We start from the raw sequence: 23,035 nt of genomic DNA on the forward strand, positions 1-23,035 counted from the left end.
TTTCATGGATGCCTTTTATGAAAAATTTTTTCATCATGAGTGGATGCTGAATTTTGTCAAATGTTTTCTCTGAATCTACTGAGATCATCATACATTTGATCATAAGAATCTAGATATAAGAGTACATACTAAATCCATAGGAAGCTCAGGAACAGACCTAAGTAATTTATGGTATAGAAATCATAATACTTGGCACTGGAGGTGGGATTGACTGGAAATGGGCACAAGAAAACTTTTTGGTTTAATAGACATTGTATACATGGATCTTGGTGATTATTACATTTGTCAAAATTCAGGAAGCCATAAACTTGAGACTTGTGCATGTTACTGCATGCAGATTACACCTCAATAAAGTACTGTTAACATACAAAATTTCTAGTTGCTAGCCAGAAACTGATCTCTGGACCCACTAACAAGCTGCAACCTTCAGTTTGATAAACACTCATCCACGAGACCTGCAAAAATGGGAAAATCAGGCCATATGACTAACTTATATATCTTCCAAGCATTGCAGAATTCTTCTTCTGAGTACAATTTTAGAGAAACTTTTAGAGATAAATGTCAAATATTACTGAATTTCAAGTATGACAGTAATTTCAAATATTACTGAAAAATTACAATGTGTTAGGCACTGAAAAGGCAGAGTAGATTTGGCAGTCAACAAAGTCCCTACCCTCTTGGACCTTATATTCTAGTGGAATAGCGTTCAGCATTCCCATCTTAGTACTTCTGGTTTACTCCAGATCAGACTCATCCTTCCTGATCCTCTTGTCTGCATGTATCAGCTAATGGTCAGTGTTCTGAATGCAGTCCATATGTCTCCACTCTTGTGAGGTTTCTCTGCTGTGTGGTCTCCCAATCACTCGGCCGAACTACTGACTTTATAAAACAAATGTTTTGTCTATGATAGCTCTGATAATTAAAATATTTCAGCACCCATCTGAGATAGTAAAACATATTTTATCGAGTTTTCCTGTGTGAATCCTCTGATGAAGGAAAGTCCTTGTCACCCTCATCATCAGCATGGACTCGCTGATGAATGATAAGACTTGAGCTCCAACTGAAGCCCTTCCCACACTCCTCACATTTGTATGGTTTTTCTCCAGTGTGAACTCTTTGATGGGCTTGAAGGTATGAGCTCCAGCTGAAGACTTTCCCACATTCCTCACATTTGTATGGTCTCTCTCCTGTGTGGACCCTCTGGTGGGCCTGAAGGTAGGATCTTTGCCTGAAGCGCTTACCACACACATCACATCGGTATGGTTTTTCTCCTGTGTGGACTCCACGATGTGCCAGAAAATTTGAGGCCCGACAGAAGCCCTTCCCACACTCCTCACATTGATAAGGTTTCTCTCCAGTGTGGCACCTCTGATGGGCTTGAAGCTGTGAACCTACACTGAAGCCTTTCCCACACTCTGCACACTGATATGGTTTCTCTCCAGTGTGGACTCTCTGATGCACCTGAAGGCTGGAGAACTGACTGAAGGCCTTACCACACTTCTCGCATTTATAGGGTTTCTCTCCTGTGTGGATTCTACAGTGTACATTAAGATCTGAGCTCCGACTGAAGCCCTTCCCACATGTACCACATTTGTAGGGTTTCTCTCCAGTGTGGCCTCTTTGATGGGCCAGAAGATTTGAGGCCTGGCTGAAGCCTTTGCCACACTCCTCACATTTATAGGGTTTTTCCCCTGTATGGACTCTAAAATGAATGTTAAAATCTGAGCTACGACTGAAGCCCTTACCACATGCATCACACTGATATGGTTTCTCTCCAGTATGGCCTCTTTGATGGTCCAAAAGATTTGAGGCCCGGCAGAAGCCTTTCCCACACTCCTCACATTTGTATGGTTTCTCTCCAGTGTGGCTTATCTGATGGGCCTGAAGGTGTGAACCCACACTGAAACCTTTCCCACACTCCTCACATTTATAGGGTTTCTCTCCTGTGTGGATTCTACAATGAATGTTAAGGTGTGAGCTGTAACTAAAGCTCTTGCCACAAGCATTGCATTTGTATGGTTTCTCACCAGTGTGGATCCGCTGATGAGCCTGTAGTCGTGAACGCCAACTGAAGCTCTTCCCACACTCTTCACACTTATATGGTTTCTTTCCAGTGTGAACTTTCAGATGAACCTGAAGATACGATCTCTGACTGAAGCCTACCCCGCACTCCTCACATTTATAGGGTTTCTCTCCCGTGTGAACTATCAGACGAGCTTGACAATGTGAGCTTTTCCCAATGTTCCTCCCACACTCTTCATATTTGTATGGATTCTCTCCAGTGGGAACTCTCTGATGATGGTAAAGATGTGACCTCTGACTAAAACTCCTATAAGCTGCATCATCTGTGTATGATTTTGCTCTACTGTGGACTCTCTGATGGGCTTGAAGACTTGAAAACCGACGGAAGGCATTATCACATTTTTCACATTTGTAGGGCTTCTCTCCTGCATTAGCCCTTTGGTTAATTTGAAGATGAGGGCTCCAGCTGAAACTTTTCACACAATGTTCTCCTTTGTAGGGTTTTTCATCAGTGTGGACTCTGTGGTGAACTTGAAGATGGGAACTTTGATTACTGAATCCCTCGTCTTTATAGTGCAAATCATCTCGTTTTTCCAACTGACAGCCTGTTCTTTGAATGTTTACCACAGAATCTTGATACTTGGTTAACTCTCTGGTAATCTGTTGCCAGATCTGGGAGCAGAAAAATTCTTCATGAGACGGGTACCTTAATCCTACTTCTTGAAGAGTCTCCATCTCTTTTAGATTCTTGCCTCCTAAAAGGATAAAGAAAATTTGGAGATGGAGCATGTGAATAATGTTTTGTTCCAAGATGTCAAGTTTATAAACTCAGGCCCACAGCCTAAGGCTTCATTGAACCAGGAGAAGGTTCCGTTTCTCATTATCATCATGTACATGTACCAAGACACCAAGAGGGAGTCATCAGGTTCTCATTCACTACACATTAATGAGACCTGCTTAGAATCACACTAAATTTCTGTGTGAGCTACCAGGTAAAAATGTGGTGGTTGCAGAACAGGAAACATGTTTCCTAAGAAATCTTTACCAAGAAACTGCACCTTACTAAAAGCCTAATTTTTTGCTATAGCAGATGTCTAATGAATAGCTTCCACAAAATTTGCCTACTGCATAGACATCTGAACAAAGTGGCCCTGTTCAAAATGTCTAGCAAAACTCCTACCATAAATTATCAAAAACCTTTGCCTGGGATTATTTCATTGGAAGTTTATTCCAAGATTGGGAGATTTTGAGGCACTGTGCTAGTTAGAAAGACATACATTTTTCAGAAAATACCTTATCACCTAAGTTAGGGTCCCCAACCCCTGGGCCGTGCACCAATACCAGTCCGTGGCCTGTTAGGAAATGGGCCACACAGCAGGAGGTGAGCAGGAGGCAAATGGCCATTACTGCCTGAGCTCCACCTCCCATCACATCAGTGGCGGCATTAGATTGTTATGGGACCGTGAATCCTATTGTGAACTGTGTGCGTGAGGGATCTAGGTTGCGTGCTCCTTTTGGGAATCCAACTGAGGTCTGATGATCTGAGGTAGAACAGTTTCATTTCAAAACCATCCCCCCGCCCCCAGTCTGTGCAAAAACCATCTTCCAACAAACCAGTCCTTGATGCCAAGATTGGGGATTGCTGACCTACATACCTAAAGTTCAAGTGTAAACAGATAGTGGTCCTTTACCTCTTGCTAGGAAATATCCTCCATGAGAACACCTGGGAGAAGAGGTTTATGGTAATAACATACATTATTCTAAAACCTAATAGCAATTAAAGTTTCCATAACCACCAGGGGAGTTTCACCATGTTGGTCAGGCTGGTTTTGAACTCCTGATGTCGTGATCCACCCGCCTCAGCCTCCCAAAGTGCTGGGATTACAAGTGTGAGCTACCGTGCCTGGCCCTTTTTGTTTTTTTGAGACAGGGTCTCACTCTGTCACCCAGGCTGGAGTGCAGTGGCGTGAACCTGGCTCGCTGCAGCCTCAACCTCCTGGCTCAAGTGATTCTCCTGCCTTATCCCCCCAAGCTGCTGGGACTACAGAGGCACACCACCACACCTGGCTAATTTTTGTATTTTTTGTAGAGCTGGGGTTTCACCATCTTGCCTAGGCTGGTCTCAAGCCCCTGAGCTCAAGCTATCCACCTGCCTCCGTCTTTCACAGTGTTAGGATTACAGTTGTGAGTCCCCATGCCCGGCCCAGTGAGGCCTCTTTCCCACTCAATATCAAATAGTAAATTCTCCCCATCTACCTCACTCCCCTGGCAAGTTCCATTCACGTGTTTTGTTTTGACAAAGCACGTATTACCCTCTGACAAACTAAATATGTCCCTTATTATTTTTTATGTCTCTGTTGAACGGATGTTGCCATCCATGAGCACAAGCATTTTATATCATTCACCACTTTATCACCACCCAAGAGCTCCGCCTGACACACAGTGTTCAATAGATGTATTGAATAAAAGAATTCCCACTTGTCTTCTCTAGGAGACTTTGAGCCAAATTACAAAAGTGAAAGAACTTTTTCAAGTAAACTATGCCTAATGGGAAAGGGACTGGAAAGAGCGATTCTTCTGGGAAGTTTTAAGGTTTTACTGGATGCAGGGCTAAGCTAAGTGGATAGTGCTAATGAGAAAATCATGCTGATCACAGAATCATGGTAACAATTACCTAGGAAAAAAAAAAATCGTAAGGCAGAAAAGTAGCCAGGGTATCTAGGGATTGATTGCTTCTAAAATTTTTGTTCTCTCATTGTTTTTGAAATTTTTCCTTTTTCAAGTAGGAGTCAATATTTAGAGACTCGGGAATAATGTTGTCTCTGAAAGCAGACTATGAAAATGGATGGATGTAAATACATTTTTCTATATGGATCACGCCATTGTTTTTCAAACTGAAGGCTAGGACTATTAGTGAGTTTGAAATAAATTCAGTAACTTGTGACAAGCATTAACAGAATAGAAAAATATTAGATGTGTTTTGTAAGCAGTAATGTATTTCTCTGCATAAATTATTGTTTAAGGCCACACACACACACATCTACCCATATGTGAATGTTTATATTATTTATGATATAAAATGTATTTCTTATTGTAACTCATACTCAAAAGTTTGACACCTCCTAGCCTAAATGATTAAGAAAGGTATTAATTTCTTAATCAAATAAATTGTTCAAATAGAAAGTTATATTGTAATAATGGAAACTTGGAAAACAGATAAATGTGTTTCCTTTAAGTTGAAGCCTACTTAGTTTGTCATGTCTGTATATATTTTGCAAGTTTTGATTTTTATGTTTATTTATTTTTTTTGAGATGGAATTTCACTCTTGTTGCCCAGGCTACAGTGAAATGGCGCGCTCTAGGCTCACTGCAACCTCCACCTCCCAGGTTCAAGTGATTCTCCTACCTCAGCCCCCCGAGTAGTTGGGATTACAGGCGCCCGCCACCATGCCCAACTGAGTTTTGTATTTTTAGTAGAGACGGGGTTTCACCATGTTGGCCAGGCTGGTCTGGAACTCCTGGTCTCAGGTGATCCACCCACCTCAGCCTCCCAAAGTGCTGGGATTACAGGCATGAGCCACTATGCCTAGCCGCAAGTTTTCACTTTTAAATGTGACTTTTTTTTTGTCTTCCTGAGAATGTGTCAATTTGAGTAGGGCAATTTCCCTATTTTGCCCAGGTTATAATATTTCTAATTGAAAATGATATGTTAGCCCCTTATTACAATGAAGAGAAAACTAAAATCTACCTTCTTTAGAATATGTTTATTTAATGGCTATCTTCTATAACATTTATTTGCTTAGTGGCTAATTTTGTAGGTAATAAAGACATTGCCATACATACCATATTTGAATAGGGATGTCTAAAATGAGAAGTAACGTTCTTTTCTGTAACTCTCTTTGGAAGAGGGGGATGGTTGCCACAAAGAACACTTTTAAAGGGAAAGACTTAAAAGCTATTCTCTAAACATTATTTTTTCCTTGTGTAAAGTGATTTTCTTTTATAGAGACTTGCCTCAAAAGTGGCTATGAGAATCTTTATTCTACAAAGTAGTTCTTCACCAAGTGAGCAAGATTCACTATTAATGGCTACAGGAAAGCCACAAGGGGGAAATGATACTCAATTTGATTACAACTAAAGCTAAGCTTTCATTAGATGTGGGTGCTATGGTCTCAATGTGTGTGCCCTTGCCATTTGTATGCTGAAATCCTAACTCCTAAGGCATTAGGAAGGTGATTATGTCATAAGGGCAGATCTTTCATGAATAGGATTAGTGCCCTTATAAAAGAGGCCTGAGAGAGATTTCTTGCCCCTTCCATTTAAGGACGTAGCAAGAAGGTGCTGTCATTGGATCAGGAAGTGGGCCCTCAGCAGACATCGAATCTGCTGATGCCTTGAACTTGGACTTCCCAGCCCCCAGAAATGTCAGAAATAAATTTCTGTTGTTTATAAATTCCCCAGTCCGTACTATTTTGTTTTAGCATCCTGAACAAACTAAGTGGGTTAATGAATACAGATCTTCATATATCCAAAAGCACCCAATAAATTAGAATTAGATTAGATATTTATCAGGGGGAAAAAACTGTTCTAGACTATGCCTTCATCACATATTTTTGTTTACCAACCTTGGAATATCTCCAAGACTAATAGAAAAAAGTCCAGCAGCCCCAGCCCCTCCTCACCTGAGGAGTTATCTCTCTGGGTTGCCATCTTCATCATCCACAGCTTTTCTTCTCTCTCTAACTGGGGCAGACCATCTGGTGTGGACTGATGCCCTGTGAAAAGGCAAGGACATAGGTTTATAATTAATACATTAGAGGCCAAAATTACTAAAAATTCTTGTCCTCATTTCATCGTCTTCAGGACATCAAAATTAGTGTTTTCCACACTTCTAATCATGACCCATTGGAGGAAGTATATTTCATGCAAAGACTCAAGATATGCAGATATAAGTATAAATTACTAGAAAAAAAATATGTTTTCATCATACCCTCTCCATTGTCTCTCACATTCTTCTTGGCAACAAGACATAGTCTTTGCTGCAATGTGCAGTTATTGCCAAGTGCTCTGACATTTTCTACCCCATTTTATTTCATTAAAAAAACCAATGGTACAATTCATCAAATGTATATCATGAGCCATTAATTGGAGATGACCACAATTTGAGAAAGTATAAAAGTGTATAGTTGTCATGCTGTCAAGTTATAGTTCATTAACAAAATACACACTTTTGCCAGGGGGAAAGACTAAAAATTCCATATCTGTCTTATGATGGATGATTAGAAAACTGAAAACCAGTTCAAGAGCTCCAAAGCCCTGTATACCCAAGGACAGAGAGACACCGGAGGGAGACAATGTTCAGTCAGAGAATGCCTGTCCTCACCCACTGAGACCACATTCCTGAAGTTCTCCAGCATCACATCTCGGTACAACTTCCTCTGGGCAAGGTTCAGCAGTCGCAGCTCCTCCTCAGAGAAGACCACAGCCACGTCCTTGAATGTCACTGGCTCCTACAACATCAAACACACTCCACCTAAATCTTGCAATATAGGTCCACTGGAAGACAGATAGCACTGAGAAATGTGAAAAAGATGTGTAGGGAAAGGTGCCAGATTCTTAAGAGACCATACTCAACTTTACTATCATATAGTTAAACATTCCATATAAAGTGTATTATATTTTAGAGATTTTTCCTTTTTATAATAAATGCTGTAAAGAACAACTTTTTACATAGATATTACCCACCTATTTTCTTAGGTAAGTTCCAAGAAGTGAAAAATCACAATGTCAGAGAATATGCAACTTCCAAATTATGATGTACGACAGATCTTCTTTTCAATTTTTCCCTATCTTATCCTATCCCCAAGAGAAAGTAAATATCATTGATTCTCCATACCATATATAACATTGAATATAACTGACTTTTTCAAAATCCTAGGCAATCTGTTCAGTAAGAAACAACTTGGTTTTTTGGTGTGTACTTAATTAGTAAGATCATATTTTCATATATTTACTGGACATCTTTATTTTTCTTTGGTATCTCGCCTGTTACTGTCCTTTTATTGATATTCCATTTAGAGTTTTATCTTACAACTCTGTAAAATTTCTAGTGATGATTTTAAGTCTTTTTTTTTTTAGCATATACGTTGTTGTTCACCTACATTTTGCTGGTGTCGTATAGCTTTGTGTAGAGGAGGGTTTCTCAAACTCAGCACTATTGCTATTTCAGGCGGAATAGCTGTCTGCTGTGTGGGGTGTCTAGGGCACTGTAGGGTGTTTTGCAGCATCCTTAGCTTCTACCTACTAGATGCTGGTAGCACCCCTGACCTGTGGTACCAAAAATGTTTCCAGATATTGCCGGGGAGTGGGGGGCGGGGTGGTAAAATCACCCATGATAAAGAATCACTAGCATATCGTATAGTTTGTTTGTTTGTTTGTTTGTTTGAGACAGAGCCTTGTCTGTTCCCCAGGCTGGAGTGCAGTGGTATGATCTTAGCTCACTGTAATCTCCGCCTCCTGGGTTCAAGTGATTCTCGTGCCTCAGCCTCCCAAGAAGCTAGGATTACAGGCATGCACCACCATGCCAGGATAATTTTTGTATTTTTAGTACAGATAGGGTTTTGCCATGTTCGGCCAGGCTGGTCTCGAACTCCTGACCTCAAGTGATCCACCTGCCTCAGCCTCACAAATTGCTGGAATTACAGGTATAAGCCATGGTGCCCAGCCAGCATATCATATTGTTTTAATCATACGAACGCTGTTCATCCCTGGAGCCCTGCACATTCAGGTGCCCTAAATGAATGACAGTGATCATAGAGAAGAAGAGGCCACTGGAGAGAAAATCAAGTAGAGGTGGTATTATCTGAGGCATCTTCCACTAACCAGGACAAGCTAGGCACCCACACAAAAAGGGCCAGGTCCTCTGAGTGAAGAATTCTTTTCCTTTGCCTCTCTCTCTTCAATTAAGTAAAAATCCTGGAGTCTTTTGAAATCAGTTGGATCTCTGGTATCCTAAGTGAAACTAAGCAACTTTCCACAATTCTACAATCTTGTTTCTTTGTAATTAAAATGCGCATGAGACCAAGTACTGCCTCATAAAGTTGGTGTGAGGAATAAATACAGTAAGAAAAGTATCTGGTAAGTCCTCTTGTACTACTGGACTTCTAAAATTAAGTACATTATTACTTGAATAAAATAAGTTAACATAAGAGTAAAACAATACAGATCAGTAAATAAACATACATAGGGTACAACTCAGGCCTGGGTAAGAAAAATCCAGCTTTCTTACATGGAAATACCTAATAATGTTTTCTCTGATCAGAGATATCATGTTGCACGATGTCATATTTGAATCATTGATATACGAAATACCCAAAGTACCACATATCAAAAGTACTTTTTCAATATAGTGTTTCTATAACATTAAAAGTAAATAATAGCAAAACTCCTTCAAATTGCTTTTTGGAAAAAAATGGTTATTTGTGGGAAAACTGTAGTAACCGTTTTCAGTAAAAATTCTAAACTACCTAAATGTTGATGAATGAGGAGAAAAGTTATTTCACACACACACCACAGAGTAACATCAATTCAAGGGACTATAAAAATATGCGGCAAATAATATTAATTAGAAAAGGTGTAACTTGAACATTTTATCTATACAATGCTTACAAATACACAGAATACATCTGAGGAAAAGAACATGGAAAATCAAAACAGTTGTTTTGTAAGGGAAAGAGTAGGAAAATGAGAGATTTTTATTCTGTTACTGACTTTTCTATGCTTATTTATCAAATCATAAAGTCATAAAGTGAAGCAAGAAAAATTAACACAAAAGTAAAAAGCAGCAAGCATCTGGCACACAAGAGGTTCTTAAATGTCTACTGTTCTCCTTCATCTTCCTAACAAAAATAAGGTGTGTGTAATCTTTCAGAAATGAGATGACAATTTTTATGGAGAAAGGGAGGTCCAACTCACCTTAGACTTCGTCATTTTGTCCTCCTCCTTCTGGAGAAGTGCCAAGTCTTAAGAGGGAAGGAGAAAACAAGGGGGAAGGAGAAAAAAGCCATGAGAGTTTGGCCAAGGATGTCACTAACCCACATAGCTGTTTTTTAAACATGAAATAGCAACAGTGTTCCTTCCTCAGGCTGGCTTGATGAACAGAGACTAGGCTGGATTCCAGATACTACTTGTCCCTCTGACTGTAAGACTCTGGCAAGCGAGTGACCTGCCTGACCACACACAGTGTGCCCCTAACATAGTATCTCCTTGTGGCTCTCAGGGTATGACTGATTCTAGGGGGAGTAGAAATTGAGAGTAAAATGCTCAGATTAAGAGTAACCTCTGGGGCCAAGTGCCTAGATTTATGGCATTGTTATTTGCTATGAAATCCTGGACAAATTATTAATATCTCTGTGCCTCAGTTCTTTCACGCCATAAAATGAAGAGATTAACAATGAGAGAATTAACCTCATAGGATTGTTTACGAATTAAATGAGGGGAAAAGCTCAAAGAACATTTTCAGAGTACCTTACTTCTTAGCTGCAGAAAAGCATATAACATTCAGTAACATAAAACCTGTCCTCATTAATGGTTTCTACCAATATATATATATATATTTTTTGGAGACAGGGTCTTGCTCTGCTGCACAGGTTGGAGTGCAGCGGCACAATCATGAACTCATACCTGGGCTCAAGCGATCCTCCCACCTCAGCCTCCCAACTAGCTGGGACCACAGGTGTGCACCACCATGTCCAGCTAATTTTTTGACTTTTTGTAGAGACGAGGTCTTGCTACGTTGCCCGAGCCGGTCTCGAACTCCTGAGCTCAAGTGATCCTCCTGCCTCAGCCTCCCAAAGTGCTGGGATTACAGGTCTGAGCCACCACACTCAGCCAATGAATTTTTTAGTAGAGGTTTGTGCTTTAACCTTGCCTTTAACCTCTGAAATACCTGTTATTCTCTCTTGGTTTCCCACACTTAATTTGAGGCTTTTGCAATAATACTTAAGATTACAGAGGTCCTTCCTATCCATAGTTTTGCTTTCTGTGGTTTCAGTTACCTGAAGTCAACTATGATCCAAAAATAGGTGAGTAGAGTGCAGTAAGATATTTTGAGAGACAGAGAGACCGTGTTGATAGAACTTTTGTTACAGTATTTTATCATTATTCTATTTTGAGTTATTGTTAGTCTCTTACTGTGCCTAATTTATAAATTAAGCTTTATCATAAGTATGTAGGTAAAGGAAAAACATAGTATATTGAGGCTTCGGTAATATCCGAGGTTTAAGTCATTCACTGGGGCTCTTGGAAGGTATTTGCTGTGGATAAGGGGGGACTACTGTACATAGATGACTGCTTTTTTGATAGTAAAATACGTAGCATAAAATTTACCATTTTAACCATTTAAGTGGTTACGTTCGGTAAGTACATTTACATTGTTGTGCAACCATCACCACCATCCATCATCAGAATTTTTTCTGTACCCATTAAGTAATAATTCCCCATTCCCCCTCCCAGCCCCTGATAACCACGTTCTCTCTATGAATTTGACTATATGGACTGGTTTCTAAAAGGTATAAGACCCTGAAAAATTTGGCTGTGCATGGTGGCTTATGCCTGTAATCCTAGCACTCTGTGTCCAAGGTGGGAGAATTGCTTGAGGCCAAGAGTTCAAGACCAACCTGGCCAACAGAGCGAGACTCTATCTCTAAAGAGAAAGACAAAATCTAAAAAAAAAAGACCTTGCAAATTTACTTTAACAGTACGGCCTTAAAAAGATTATCACAGAGACAGAGGAAATTGAATAAAAAATCGTGACTCTGCAAGATTTATGCAGCTATAAATTAGATAATCAATGTCACTGAAATTAACAAGCTACAGTAAGTACAGTAATAACAACAAAAATGGTGATGTTTAACATATGAAGAAGCTGGTCCATGATGTTTCATTAAGGTACTTCACACATAACTGTGAAGAACCTACTGTTGCATCAGTTGTATGACCTTGGTCCAACCACCCAAACCTCTGTGCCTATGCTCAGCTAAAAGAAAGGAAATGAAAACAGGATGTTAATCATAGGATAACTGTGAGGAATCAATGAGTGAATTTATGCAATGCCCTTGGCATAATACCTGGCATTTTAGGGAGTTCTCAACAAATATGATGATGGCAATTGTATCCATTTAACAGGCGAGGAAGCTGAGGCTCGGTGAGGTCAAGTGGCAGGAACAGTACCTGAATCTGGCTTTCATACAAGAGCCACTATTCCAAATCTTGTCTCTCTGTTGCTTCTAAAGACAAAAATAAGCAGATAGGAATCTAAGGTTTCATGGAAGGAGAAATGAGGGCTCCAGAGTTAGGGGTAAAAGGCAGAGAAATGGAGATTGGACTCTGAAGCCAAGGGAGCTGCTTAAGGGAGTAGAGAACAGAGTTGTGAACAGTCTAGACTCCAGAACCAGCCCACCAGTACTGGAATACGGGCATCTCCAACTTGCTAGTACTTTGTGCTCTAATGTCTAATCTATAAATTGGATATAATAATAATAACTACCTCATAGGAAGATCAGTGAAAGTGACTAAGTATACATAAAACACGTGGAACAGTTTCTGGCAGCTTAAACAATCAATAGAAGTTATGCATAAACCCATGCAGCTGCTTTACATGAAACAGTCAAGGAGCCCCTCCCTTGCTGCTGTGGACCAACGTCTGTGTCCCCTGAAAATTCTTATGTTGAAGCCCTAATGTGATGTTATTGGGAGGTGGGGCCTTTAGGAGGTAATTAGGTCATGAGGGTGAAGCCTCCATAATGGGATTGCTGTCCTTGTAAGAAAAGCAAGTAACCTAGCTCCTTCTCTCTTCCCCGCAGGAAGATACAAGACAATAGCTTTTGCAAACCACTAAGAGTGGCCTCATTAGACACTGGATTTGCCAGTGACTTGATCATGGACTTCCCCATCTCCAGGACTGTGAGTTATAAAGGTTTGCTGTTTAAGCCACCCAGTCTATGGTATATTTTGTTATAGCAGCACAAACGGACTAAGACACTCAGGGAGTCTGCAGCTTCACATGGCTTGATGATGGGGAAGCATGGGCTGGATTCCAGATTCCACTTGACCCTTCAGGAGAGAGCCCCTGCACAGTGAAAAATGGAGTTCTCCTTGTAGCTCTCAGGGTATGATTCTGATTCTATGGAGGGTGGAAACAGAGTAAAATACCCAGATTAAAAGTTTAGTATTAGTTAATTACTGTTTCATTTATTAGTAAATTATTCTTAGTTCTCTCAGTTCAGATAGAAGAACCCTTACTACGGAAATGGGAAACATAAAACCTTCCAATCTTAGAAGAAATATTTATTTATTTTTCTGAAATGGAGTCTCACATTGTGGCCCAGTCTGGAGTTCAGTGGAATGATCTTGGCTCACTGCAACCTCAGCCTTCTGGTTCAAAAGATTATCCTGCCTCAGCCTCCCCAATAGCTGGGATTACAGGCACCCACCACCATTCTTGGCTAATTTTTTTTGTTTCTTTTGTTTCTTTAGTAGAGATGAGGTTTCCCCATTTTGGCTAGGCTGGTCTCGAACTCCTGACCTCAAGTGATCTACCCACCTTGGCCTCCCAAAGTGCTGGGATTATAGGTGTGAGCCACCACACCCAGCCTGAAATACTTTTAGAATTTGTAATTCACTTTGTTCTAACTCTATTATTTGCCCAGCAACCTCTTCTCAATAAGAATGTTTTGCAGGGGGTATATTTCCATTGCCTTGGGGAAAAAAGTGATAATAGCACATCAACCATCTGTCTTGTGATGAATGCTTATTCAGCTTTATATCCCAAGTACCTAAAACAGTTCCTGTACAAAGTAATTGCCCAGCAGAAATGACTGAAAGAATGAATGAACCCACCATCAGACATGGAGATGCACATAGGAAGACTAGACTAGTTGGTCTAAGGTCTCTCTGAGTTGTATAATTCTGAGACTGACTCCAGTTGGGAGGATTTGGAGAGCAGAGATTTTATTTCCAAGTTTTTCCTCTAGGTCTTTCACAATATTTGCTGTCCTTGGGCAAGATCAAAGTCATTTTTGGAAGGAAAAGCATCTCTGGATTTTGTTAAATACATCTTAGGACAGTACTCTCTGCTCTTCAAAGTCAATGCAGCATGAGTCACTGTTACGGAACCTACAGAATATGTCCCTTAAAATACTGAAAACGAACACTGTTTTACTGCCTGCATAATTAGCACTAGGCAGGTGAATTTATTACTACTTCATTAAATAGATGAGTTTATTAACTCAATGAAGACTTGTGGGAACCTTACTAAAAGAGATGCAATTCTCCAGCCTCAAGATGCTCACAGTCTAGTGATGAGGAAACTGGCAATTCCACTACACATGGCTAAATGCCAGAGTAGTGCACAGCATCCTCTGGCAGCATGAGGAATGGGCTCCTAAGCCCACACTGGAATGCAGGGGGTTCTACGCAAACGTGGCTTAATCTGAGCCCTGGAGGATGACTGAGCTGTATTAGCCAGAGAATCCAAATCACTATAAAACTCCCAGAGAACAAATGTCATGATGTGAAGACAAATAATAGGCAGAAAGAGATGGGACAGGAAGGCAGAATTCAAACCATGATGATGTTCAAGTCACAATATTATCTGCAAGTCAGCAGGAGAGCACTGAAGAACTTCCGGAAAGGAGTGTTAGAAACAGATTACTCTCTCAGACAGGAGGAGGCTTGATGGGGAGGAGGCTAGGGCCGGACAGACTATTAGAAGAGCCACACTAAGAACCTCTTCCTTCTTTATTCAAATGTCACCACCTCAGAGTCTCTAGCCATCCTGTAGATAATTTCGGTCTCCTAACTGCACCCCAAGACTTCCTATCCCTCATCTCTGCTTAATTCTTTTCTCTAAGCCCTTATTCCTCTCTAACATCCTTCTAGATATTTACTTACTTATATGCATTACACCTGTCTAATGGGGAGTTTCGTTTCCTGCTCCATCCCCAACACCTACTATATTGCTACAAGCATTTGGAAGGAACTCAAAGATTTGCACAATGGCTACTTTAATGATGTAGTGAATAGTTGATAGATACACCATGTGGATCAAGGCCTCATTATTTATCACCTGAACCATTAATTCCACATATAATTGTTGAAGGGTCTACTCTGTGCCAGCCAAGGGTCCTAGATGTGAAATATACAGCAGTGAACAAAGACCTTGATCTCACAAAGCTGATATTATAATGGGCCACGAGGGCATAACAAACCCCCAATATATAGTGAGAGACACTTTTAAGAACAAGAAGGCAGGGTAAAGAAATAAAAAGAGATGAAAGGAGGGGCTGTCACAGAACAAGTTTTTGTCATGAAAGATTTCTCTTATATTTGAGCAGAGACCTCAAATATAGGAAGAGAAAGCCATGTAGATATCTGATAACTGAAGGCATGTAATTCAGCCCTGAAGAACACAGAATTTTTTTTTTTTTGTTAAAAAGCCATAGGTCTGGTATTTAGCAAAGACATGGAATCAACCTAAATGCCCGTCAACAGCAGTCTAGATAAAGGAAATGTGGTGCATATATACCATGGAATACTATGCAGCCATAAAAAAGATATCCTGACTGGGTGCAGTGGCTCACACCTGTAATCCCAGCACTTTGGGAGACTGAGGCAGGTGGATCACCTGAGGTTAGGAGTATGAGACCAGCCTGACCAACATGGAGAAACCCTGTCTCTACTGAAAAAAAAAATACAAAATTAACCAGGCAAGGTGGTGAATGCCTGTAATCCCAGCTACTCAGGAGGATGAGGCAGGAGAATCGCTTGAACCTGGGAGGTCGAGGTTGTGGTGAGCTGAGATGGCACCATTGCACTCCAGCCTGGGCAACAAGAGCAAAACTGTCTCAAAAAAAAAAAAAAAAAAAAAAAAAATGTCCTTTGCAGGAAGATGGATGGAGCTGGAGGACATTATTCTTAGTAAACTAACACAGTAACAGAAAACCAAATACCACATGTTCTCACTCATAAGTGGGAGCTAAATGATGAGAACACATGGACACATAGAGGGGAACAACAGATGCTGGGGTCTCCATCAGAGCGTGGAGGATCAGAAAAAATAACTAATGGGCACTAGTGACAAAATAATCTGTACAACAAACCCCCATGTCACAAGTTTACCTATATAACAAACCTGCACGTGTACTCCTAAACTTAAAAGTTCTGAAGGATGGGAAGTCTAAGATCAAGGCTCCAGCAGGTTGTGGGTCCAGTGAGGGCCTTTTTGCTGTGTTCTCACGTGGCAAAAGGGTAGGGGAAAAGGGGGACGGGGGAATGCTGTGTCTTCACATAGCAGAAGAACAAGGGAGGTGAACTCTCTCTCTGAAGCCTCTTTTATAAGGGCATTAACTCCTTCATGCCCTCATGACTTAATCATTTCCCAAAGGCCTCACCTCTTAATAATACCACAATGGGGATTAAGTTTCAATGTCTAGGGGACTCTTAGACAGTAGCAGGTGGGGAATCCCTCCTTTACCAATGGGGTGAATAGGTGACCAGAACACCTGAATTACTAATAAAGAACACAGAGGTTCAAGCTCACAGAAGGAGTCTAGGGCCTGGGTCTTGTGATTCTGATGTGACCACAGTTCAAGAACCACTGCCATTATTCTACATTGCCTCTTAAAGAGTTGACGGAACTGTCCACGGGCACCCGGGAAGCTGGGGGCATGGCTCTGCCTGGCACTCAGGCCTACTGATTATCAGCTCCCTGCTTCTCTCCAGTATAAGCTGCCCCTCGAGCTCTCTCTAAGAGGAAAGAGCTGCAGAATGACTGGTAATGCTTCTGGAGGCAAATTCTCAGAGTGAAAGGGGAGGCTTCCCTTTCTCTTGGACCAGTGCTGTCCAAGAGAAATATAATGCAGGCAAGCTATTTGTGTAATTTAAATTTTTCTCATCGCTACATTTAAAAAGGTAAAATGAAGCAAGTGAGCTTAATTTCAACAATATATTTTCTTTAACCCAACATATCCAAAATATTATCCCCTCAACTTGTAATCAGTATAAGAATTACTGAGGGATTTTACATTCTTTTTTTCATAGTAGGTCTTTGAAATCTGTTGTGCCTTACGATTATAACATATCTCAATTCAGACTAGTCATGTTTCAGGTGCCAATAATAATATGTAGAGGCCGGGCGCGGTGGCTCACGCCTGTAATCCCAGCACTTTGGGAGGCCGAGGCGGGCGGATCACAAGGTCAGGAGATCGAGACCACGGTGAAACCCCATCTCTACTAAAAATACAAAAAATTAGCCGGGTGCGGTTGTGGGCGCCTGTAGTCCCAGCTACTCGGGAGGCTGAGGCAGGAGAATGGCGTGAACCCGGGAGGCGGAGCTTGCAGTGAGCCGAGATCGCGCCACTGCACTCCAGCCTGGGCGACAGAGCGAGACTCCGTCTCAAAAAAAAAAAAAAAATAATAATATGTAGCTAATGGCTACACTATTGGATAGTGCAGGCATAGACCTTTTTATTAAGGCAATATAGACCATAGAATCATCCCACAGGGACTCGCTAAGTTCAAAAGACAGCAAATTAGACTTCGTTATAGGTTTCAGCAATCACTATCATAGAAACTATACACATTTGTTTAAATATATAACAGAATTAAAGCATCCATAGAAAAGCAGAAAGTGGGGAAGAAAAGAATACTTAAAAATATACCTTTGAGGCCGGGTGTGGTGGCTCACGCGTGTAATCCCAGCACTTTGGGAGGCCCAGGCAGGTGGATCACGAGGTCAGGAGTTCAAGACCAGCCTGGCCAAAATGGTGAAACCCCATCTCTACTAAAAATACAAAAAAATTAGCCAGGCATGGTGGCGGACGCCTGTAATGCCAGGTACTCGGGAGGCTGAGGCAGAGAACTGGTTGAACCCTGGAGGCGGAGGTTGCAGTGAGCCGAGATTGTGCCACTGCGCTCCAGCCTGGATGATAGAGCGAGACTCTGTCTCAAAACAAAACAAAGCAAAAAAATATATATATACACACACACACACACACACCCCTTTGCTCCTTCAATAACTTGTTGCATTTTTCAATTTATCTGTAGAAGATGAAGGCCAGCTTTAGTCTATAATACACAGAGGACTTACTACATGCGAGGCGCTACTTCAAACATTGTTACATATCTGTTCACAGAAACTTTACGAGGTAGTTATTAATATCATCCCTACTTAACGGGTAAGAAAACTGAGGCACAGAAAGTTCAAGTAACTTGCCCAAGGTTATTCAGTTACTGAGTGTTCCGACTTGCTACTGAAGTTTGATTCTGGCTCTGCCCCGCTGACTATGCCACCGGGTCATCTGTATAGTTAACTTGTCTGTGTTTGCTCTTCATCTTTAAAATCAGAATAAAATAGAACTGTCATAAAAAACAAATAAGCTAGTGCATGGAAACCACTAGAAATTCTCCAAGTCATAAGAAACACCCAACAAATGTCAGCAGTCCTTACCATAATCTCCATGTGATAAATATTAAACCTGGCCAGGCATGGTGGTTCATGCCTATAATCCCAGCACTTTGAGAGGAAGAGGCGGGCAGATCACTTGAGGTCAGGAGTTCGAGACTAACCTGACCAACATGCCAAAACCCCGTCTCTACTAAAAATACAAAAATTAGTTGGGCATGGTGGTGCACACCTGTAATCCCAGCTACTGGGGAGGCTGAGACAAGAGAATCGCTCAAACCTGGGAGGTGGAGGTTGCAGTGAGCCAAGATCACACCACTGCACTCCAGCCTCGGCGACAGAGCAAGACTGTCTCAAAAACAAAAAAGACTGTACCTTAACAGTGGTTTGATTTGTCTTTAAGGCAGTTTGTTTTAGATATTATCCACAATTGTACAATATTATCCACAATTGTACTCAACTTTTGAATACTCTGAAAAAGTTGATGGATTCTACAGCCCATCAAACGTGAGATAATGGACAAGGACTATGGGTAATCTTTCTATTTTGTTCTCTAATTGCAAGCTGTAGCACCCAAAATCCAGATGCCTGTTGGAGAGCTACATGAATCACACTTACTCACTGAATAACTCCTCTTTGCAAACCTCTTGCTGGGTACTCTGAGAATATGATAATGTCCATGAAACAGAGGTCCCTGAAGTCTAATGGGAGAGAGATAAGAAACCAAGAGTTATATGCCAGTGGCAAGTGCAACTCCAAAAAAGCAAAGAAAATCAATCTTCTTCCTTTTCCTAAATTGCAACTCTTTCTAGCTTTCTCACATAAGTAGCATTCTCCTAGCTGCCAGGAGTCAAAAACCTTAGAGTTGCTGCTAATATCTATTATGGGCTGAATTGTGTGTGCCTCTCTCAAAATGTTAAAGTCCTAATGATCAGTATCTCAGAAAATAACTGTCTTTGGAAATAGGGTCTTTAAAGAGGTGATGAAGTTGACATACAGCAAGGGAGCTCAAGCACACAGAGGGGAGAGGCCTTATAAGATACCAAAACTGGCGACACCTTGATCTTGGACTTCTAGCCGCCAGAACTGTAACAAATACATTTCTGTATAATCCAACCAATTTTTAGTATTTTCTTATGGCAGCCCTGGCAAATGAATAGAATCTCCCCTCCCTTGGCCTTCATATATAAACAATTAATGAGGCCCGGCATGGTGGCTCACACCTGGAATCCCAACACTTTGGGAGGCTGAGGTGGGTGGATCACTTGAGGTCAAGTTTGAGACCAGCCTGGCCAACATGGAGAAACCCAGTCTCTACTAAAATACAAAAATTAGCCGGGCGTGGTGGCGGGCATCTGTAATCCCAGAGGCAGGAGAATTGCTTGAACCCAGGAGGCAGCGGTTGCAGTGAGCCGAGATCACGCCATTGCACTCCAGCCTGGGCAATGGAGCAAGACTCCATCTCAAAAAAAGCAAAACACACAAAACACAATGAATGATAATTATTAGTTTTTAAGCCTTACTGACTGAACATCTGGGTTTGTTTTGAAATACTCAAGGCAAAAAAAAAGTTGGTGGGAGAGGCAATAAGATTAGCAAGGATGGAAGCAGGGTGACTGTATGTAAGAGTTCATTATATTTGGGTATGTTTGGATATTTCCATAGTCGAAAATAAGGGAGTAACAACCCACTATGAATAGTGTGATAACAATTTCATAAAACAGACAAAAACACATTAAAAACTGACAAACAGAAATGCATTAAAATGTTGATAATAATCTATATCCTAGTATTAAGAAAATTGGTAATATTTTATATTTCTGTATTTTCTGCATCCTGTACAGAGAACATGAATCTCTATGATTATAATATGAACTACTAATATTGCTTAAAATTAAATTAATTCTTATCAAACCCACATCACCTTTGTAAGGTGAACAGAACCCACAACACAAAGCCTTTGTGAAGGTTCAGTGTGTTAGTTTTTATAAAGCCCTCAGAGTGATAGCACCCAATGTTTAGTGTGACTAATATCCATGTCACATTTTCCCCAATTACTCAATAACGGGACACTTCTGTAGCAGAAACATTTGCAATGAATGAAATACCTTCTTCCACTCGGAACAGAAGAGAAAGGTGAATGCTAGGTCCTGTCACAGTGGGGCTCTGCTGCTAGGAGCCAGGATGCTCTCTTTCCTCCTCTCCGCAGCATTCTTTCAGAAGCCAGAGCAGGGGAAGGAAAGGAGGCTGGGAGATTGCACGATCTTGTCTGAGATCCTGGTTTTAAGGTTATTACCATAGTTTTAATATTAATAGCCAACATGTTGCCACATTCCTGTACTATTCTATACACATTTTACTTGTACTATATTACTGTCAAAACAGATACATAAGGTTAATATTCCGTTTTGCAGAAGAGGAAACTAAGACCAGAAACTAAGCACCAAAAGATTAAGTTCCCACCCAACGTTATACCGCTAGGAAGCGACAGAGCTGTGGGAGGTGAGGGCAGGCGGGTCGGGCCGCTGAGAGTCCAGGAGACCCTCAGACGCCGCCCCATCCAGGTCCACTCCCAATCTGGGGACTCTCGAACCGCCCCGAACGCAGCGGCTCCGGATAGAGTAAGGCAATCAGCTGTCCTGCCATTCAACTCCGCCCTCCGCTGCTCGCCGCAGCGTCTTTTCCTGCTGACCGAAGAGCGAGCCCCGCTGATCCTACGACCAAGCCATAAAAGTTAAAACAGGTCGCGGGATCCCAAAGCTCACTCACCTCCACGAGAGGAATGAAGGCCGCGCTCTCAACCTCTTGCAGCGGAAGTGCCTGGGACGGCAGGGAGCTCTGGAACTACACTTCCCAGCATCCCCGGGAGGAACGGCAGCCGCTGCCCCGCCCCTCTAGGCGGAAGTGCCGGCTTCAACTCCCACGGCCGAATCGTATTTCCCAGAATCCCCGAGGGGAGCAGGCTTCGTGTTCTCGTCCTCAAGTAGCCGAAGTACCACCGAACCCACTGAGCGCTGGGTTATGGGTTCCTATTTCCCCAGTAGAGCAAATAACAAAGCCACGCTTTCCCAGAGCGGAAGTGCCCCCAAAAGTCTAGACTACACATCCCAGAATCCTCTGTAGGGCTGAGCTTCCTGCCAGCCTGCAATTTTCCTTTTGCATTAGCAGGTGGAATCTAAGTCACTGCTTGTAGAGCTCAGCTTGCGTTTTCCTTTTGCCATTGTTCCCTTTTATACGTGACAGAAGTTGCAAATATGAAAAAAAGGAAATTGCAAAGGAATGCTATGTGTGAGCTAAAAACAGAGCTAATAAAAGAGGTGGCCAGAGCCGCCCTGAGCAACAAGCCTTTTTATTATATGGGTCTGGATTCATCTGTTATTAAAAATGCTCAAAAAAGGAGATGCAATCGTCCAGCAGGACATGAAACAAAAGCAGCAAAATTTTCCACTTTTCTTGCACTTAGTTGTCTTTCATTCTCAGGATACTGAAGAAAGTATATAGTATTGAATAGGGTCTACCCTATATAAAATCTTGAAAAAAATCAGATTAAGGAATCACATCACTTCTTGCTCTCAAAATCAGGATCTGTAAAGATGTCCTATGATTTGCCAAAGTGTCTATGTATATTCACTAAGGAGAGGGAGGTGAAGTGAGGGATTAAGACATGAAATGCAAAAAATACAGAAAGCTATACTATTCACTTTTCTCCTAGGTAGAAACTAAATATTTTTCTAACTTTATTATGGAAGGGTAAAAAACAAAAAATAGAAGTTGACTACATAGGAGTAGATGTAAACATTTGAACAATGTTCCATTTGGGCTGAGACAAGGGACCAGCAGGGTGTGATTCCAAGACCAGATAAGAAACCTGCTGAAACTGGCAAGTGATAGAAAGCAACCTGTAAGTTCTCTTTGCTAGCTATCCGTATAAGACACTCCCACCAGCGCCATGACAGTTTGTAAATGCTAGCTGTGGCCTGACCACTTTGGGCATATGTTCTGAGGGTCCTCTGAGGGCTATGTCCTGGGCCATGGACGCTTGCGTTTGGCTCAAAATAATCTCTTCAGATATTTTACAAAGTTTCAGTCTTTCCATTGACAGAAGCTTTACTGTTACTGAAGTCAGCCTCCCTAAAAATTTGGAGGGTGGGGTTTTTAAAAGATAGTTTGGTGGTCAGGGGGCTAGGGAATGGGTGCTGCTGATTGGTTGGGGATGCAATTGGTTGGGGATGCAATCACAGGGATGTGGACCTCTTCTGGGTGGATGCCACATGACTGGTAGAGTCAAGAATTGTGGGTCTGGGTGGGGTCATCTGGTCATCAAAAATGCAAAAGCCTGAAAAGATATAGCAAAAGGCCAGTCTTAGGTTCTGCAATAGCGATGTTATTTATAAGGATAACTGGGGAAGTTGCAAATTTGTGACCTCCAGAATAATGATTGGTAATCATTTATCCCTACATCTTAGCAGAATTCAGGCCTCTCTCATAATCCTAAACTTGTGGCCTTTTATTAGTGCACGTGTGAGCAAAGGCTGCTCCTTTCCCAAATAA

The 23,035-nt window shown here is 41.5% G+C and overlaps 1 protein-coding gene across 8 annotated transcripts; it reads right to left on the minus strand.

The window, feature by feature from the left end:
- Positions 1-218: 218 nt before the first annotated feature.
- Positions 219-20,765, minus strand: ZNF45 (zinc finger protein 45). Of its 8 annotated transcripts, none has more exons than XM_050771109.1 (8): positions 20,593-20,765; positions 17,742-19,185; positions 12,150-12,308; positions 11,986-12,058; positions 9,997-10,043; positions 7,406-7,532; positions 6,705-6,797; positions 219-2,777 (listed from the first exon to the last, which is right to left on the minus strand). In XM_050771109.1, the coding sequence occupies exons 5-8, from the start codon at positions 10,009-10,011 to the stop codon at positions 961-963; spliced, it is 2,052 nt and encodes a 683-aa protein (XP_050627066.1). In that variant the 5' UTR covers positions 10,012-10,043; positions 11,986-12,058; positions 12,150-12,308; positions 17,742-19,185; positions 20,593-20,765; the 3' UTR covers positions 219-960. The 8 variants fall into 8 exon arrangements, with proteins under 8 accessions (XP_050627066.1, XP_050627069.1, XP_050627068.1 ...); XM_050771112.1 differs by having other exon boundaries at positions 17,742-17,863; positions 20,593-20,759; XM_050771111.1 differs by lacking the exon at positions 20,593-20,765 and having other exon boundaries at positions 17,742-18,414; positions 19,107-20,381.
- Between the last annotated feature and the right edge of the window lie 2,270 nt (positions 20,766-23,035).

Source organism: Macaca thibetana, chromosome 19 (assembly GCF_024542745.1).
Source record: "Macaca thibetana thibetana isolate TM-01 chromosome 19, ASM2454274v1, whole genome shotgun sequence".
In the NCBI taxonomy this organism is placed as follows: Eukaryota; Metazoa; Chordata; class Mammalia; order Primates; family Cercopithecidae; genus Macaca; species Macaca thibetana.

What these genes read in the sequence shown, in the direction of transcription:
- ZNF45 (XM_050771109.1), bottom strand. An exon ending in CAGGAATGTGGTCTCAGTGG is followed by an intron (nt 6,798 to 7,405) that starts GTGAGGACAGGC and finishes GCCTTTTCACAG; the next exon opens with GGCATCAGTCCACACCAGAT. An exon ending in CCAGAGAGATAACTCCTCAG is followed by an intron (nt 2,778 to 6,704) that starts GTGAGGAGGGGC and finishes TTATCCTTTTAG; the next exon opens with GAGGCAAGAATCTAAAAGAG.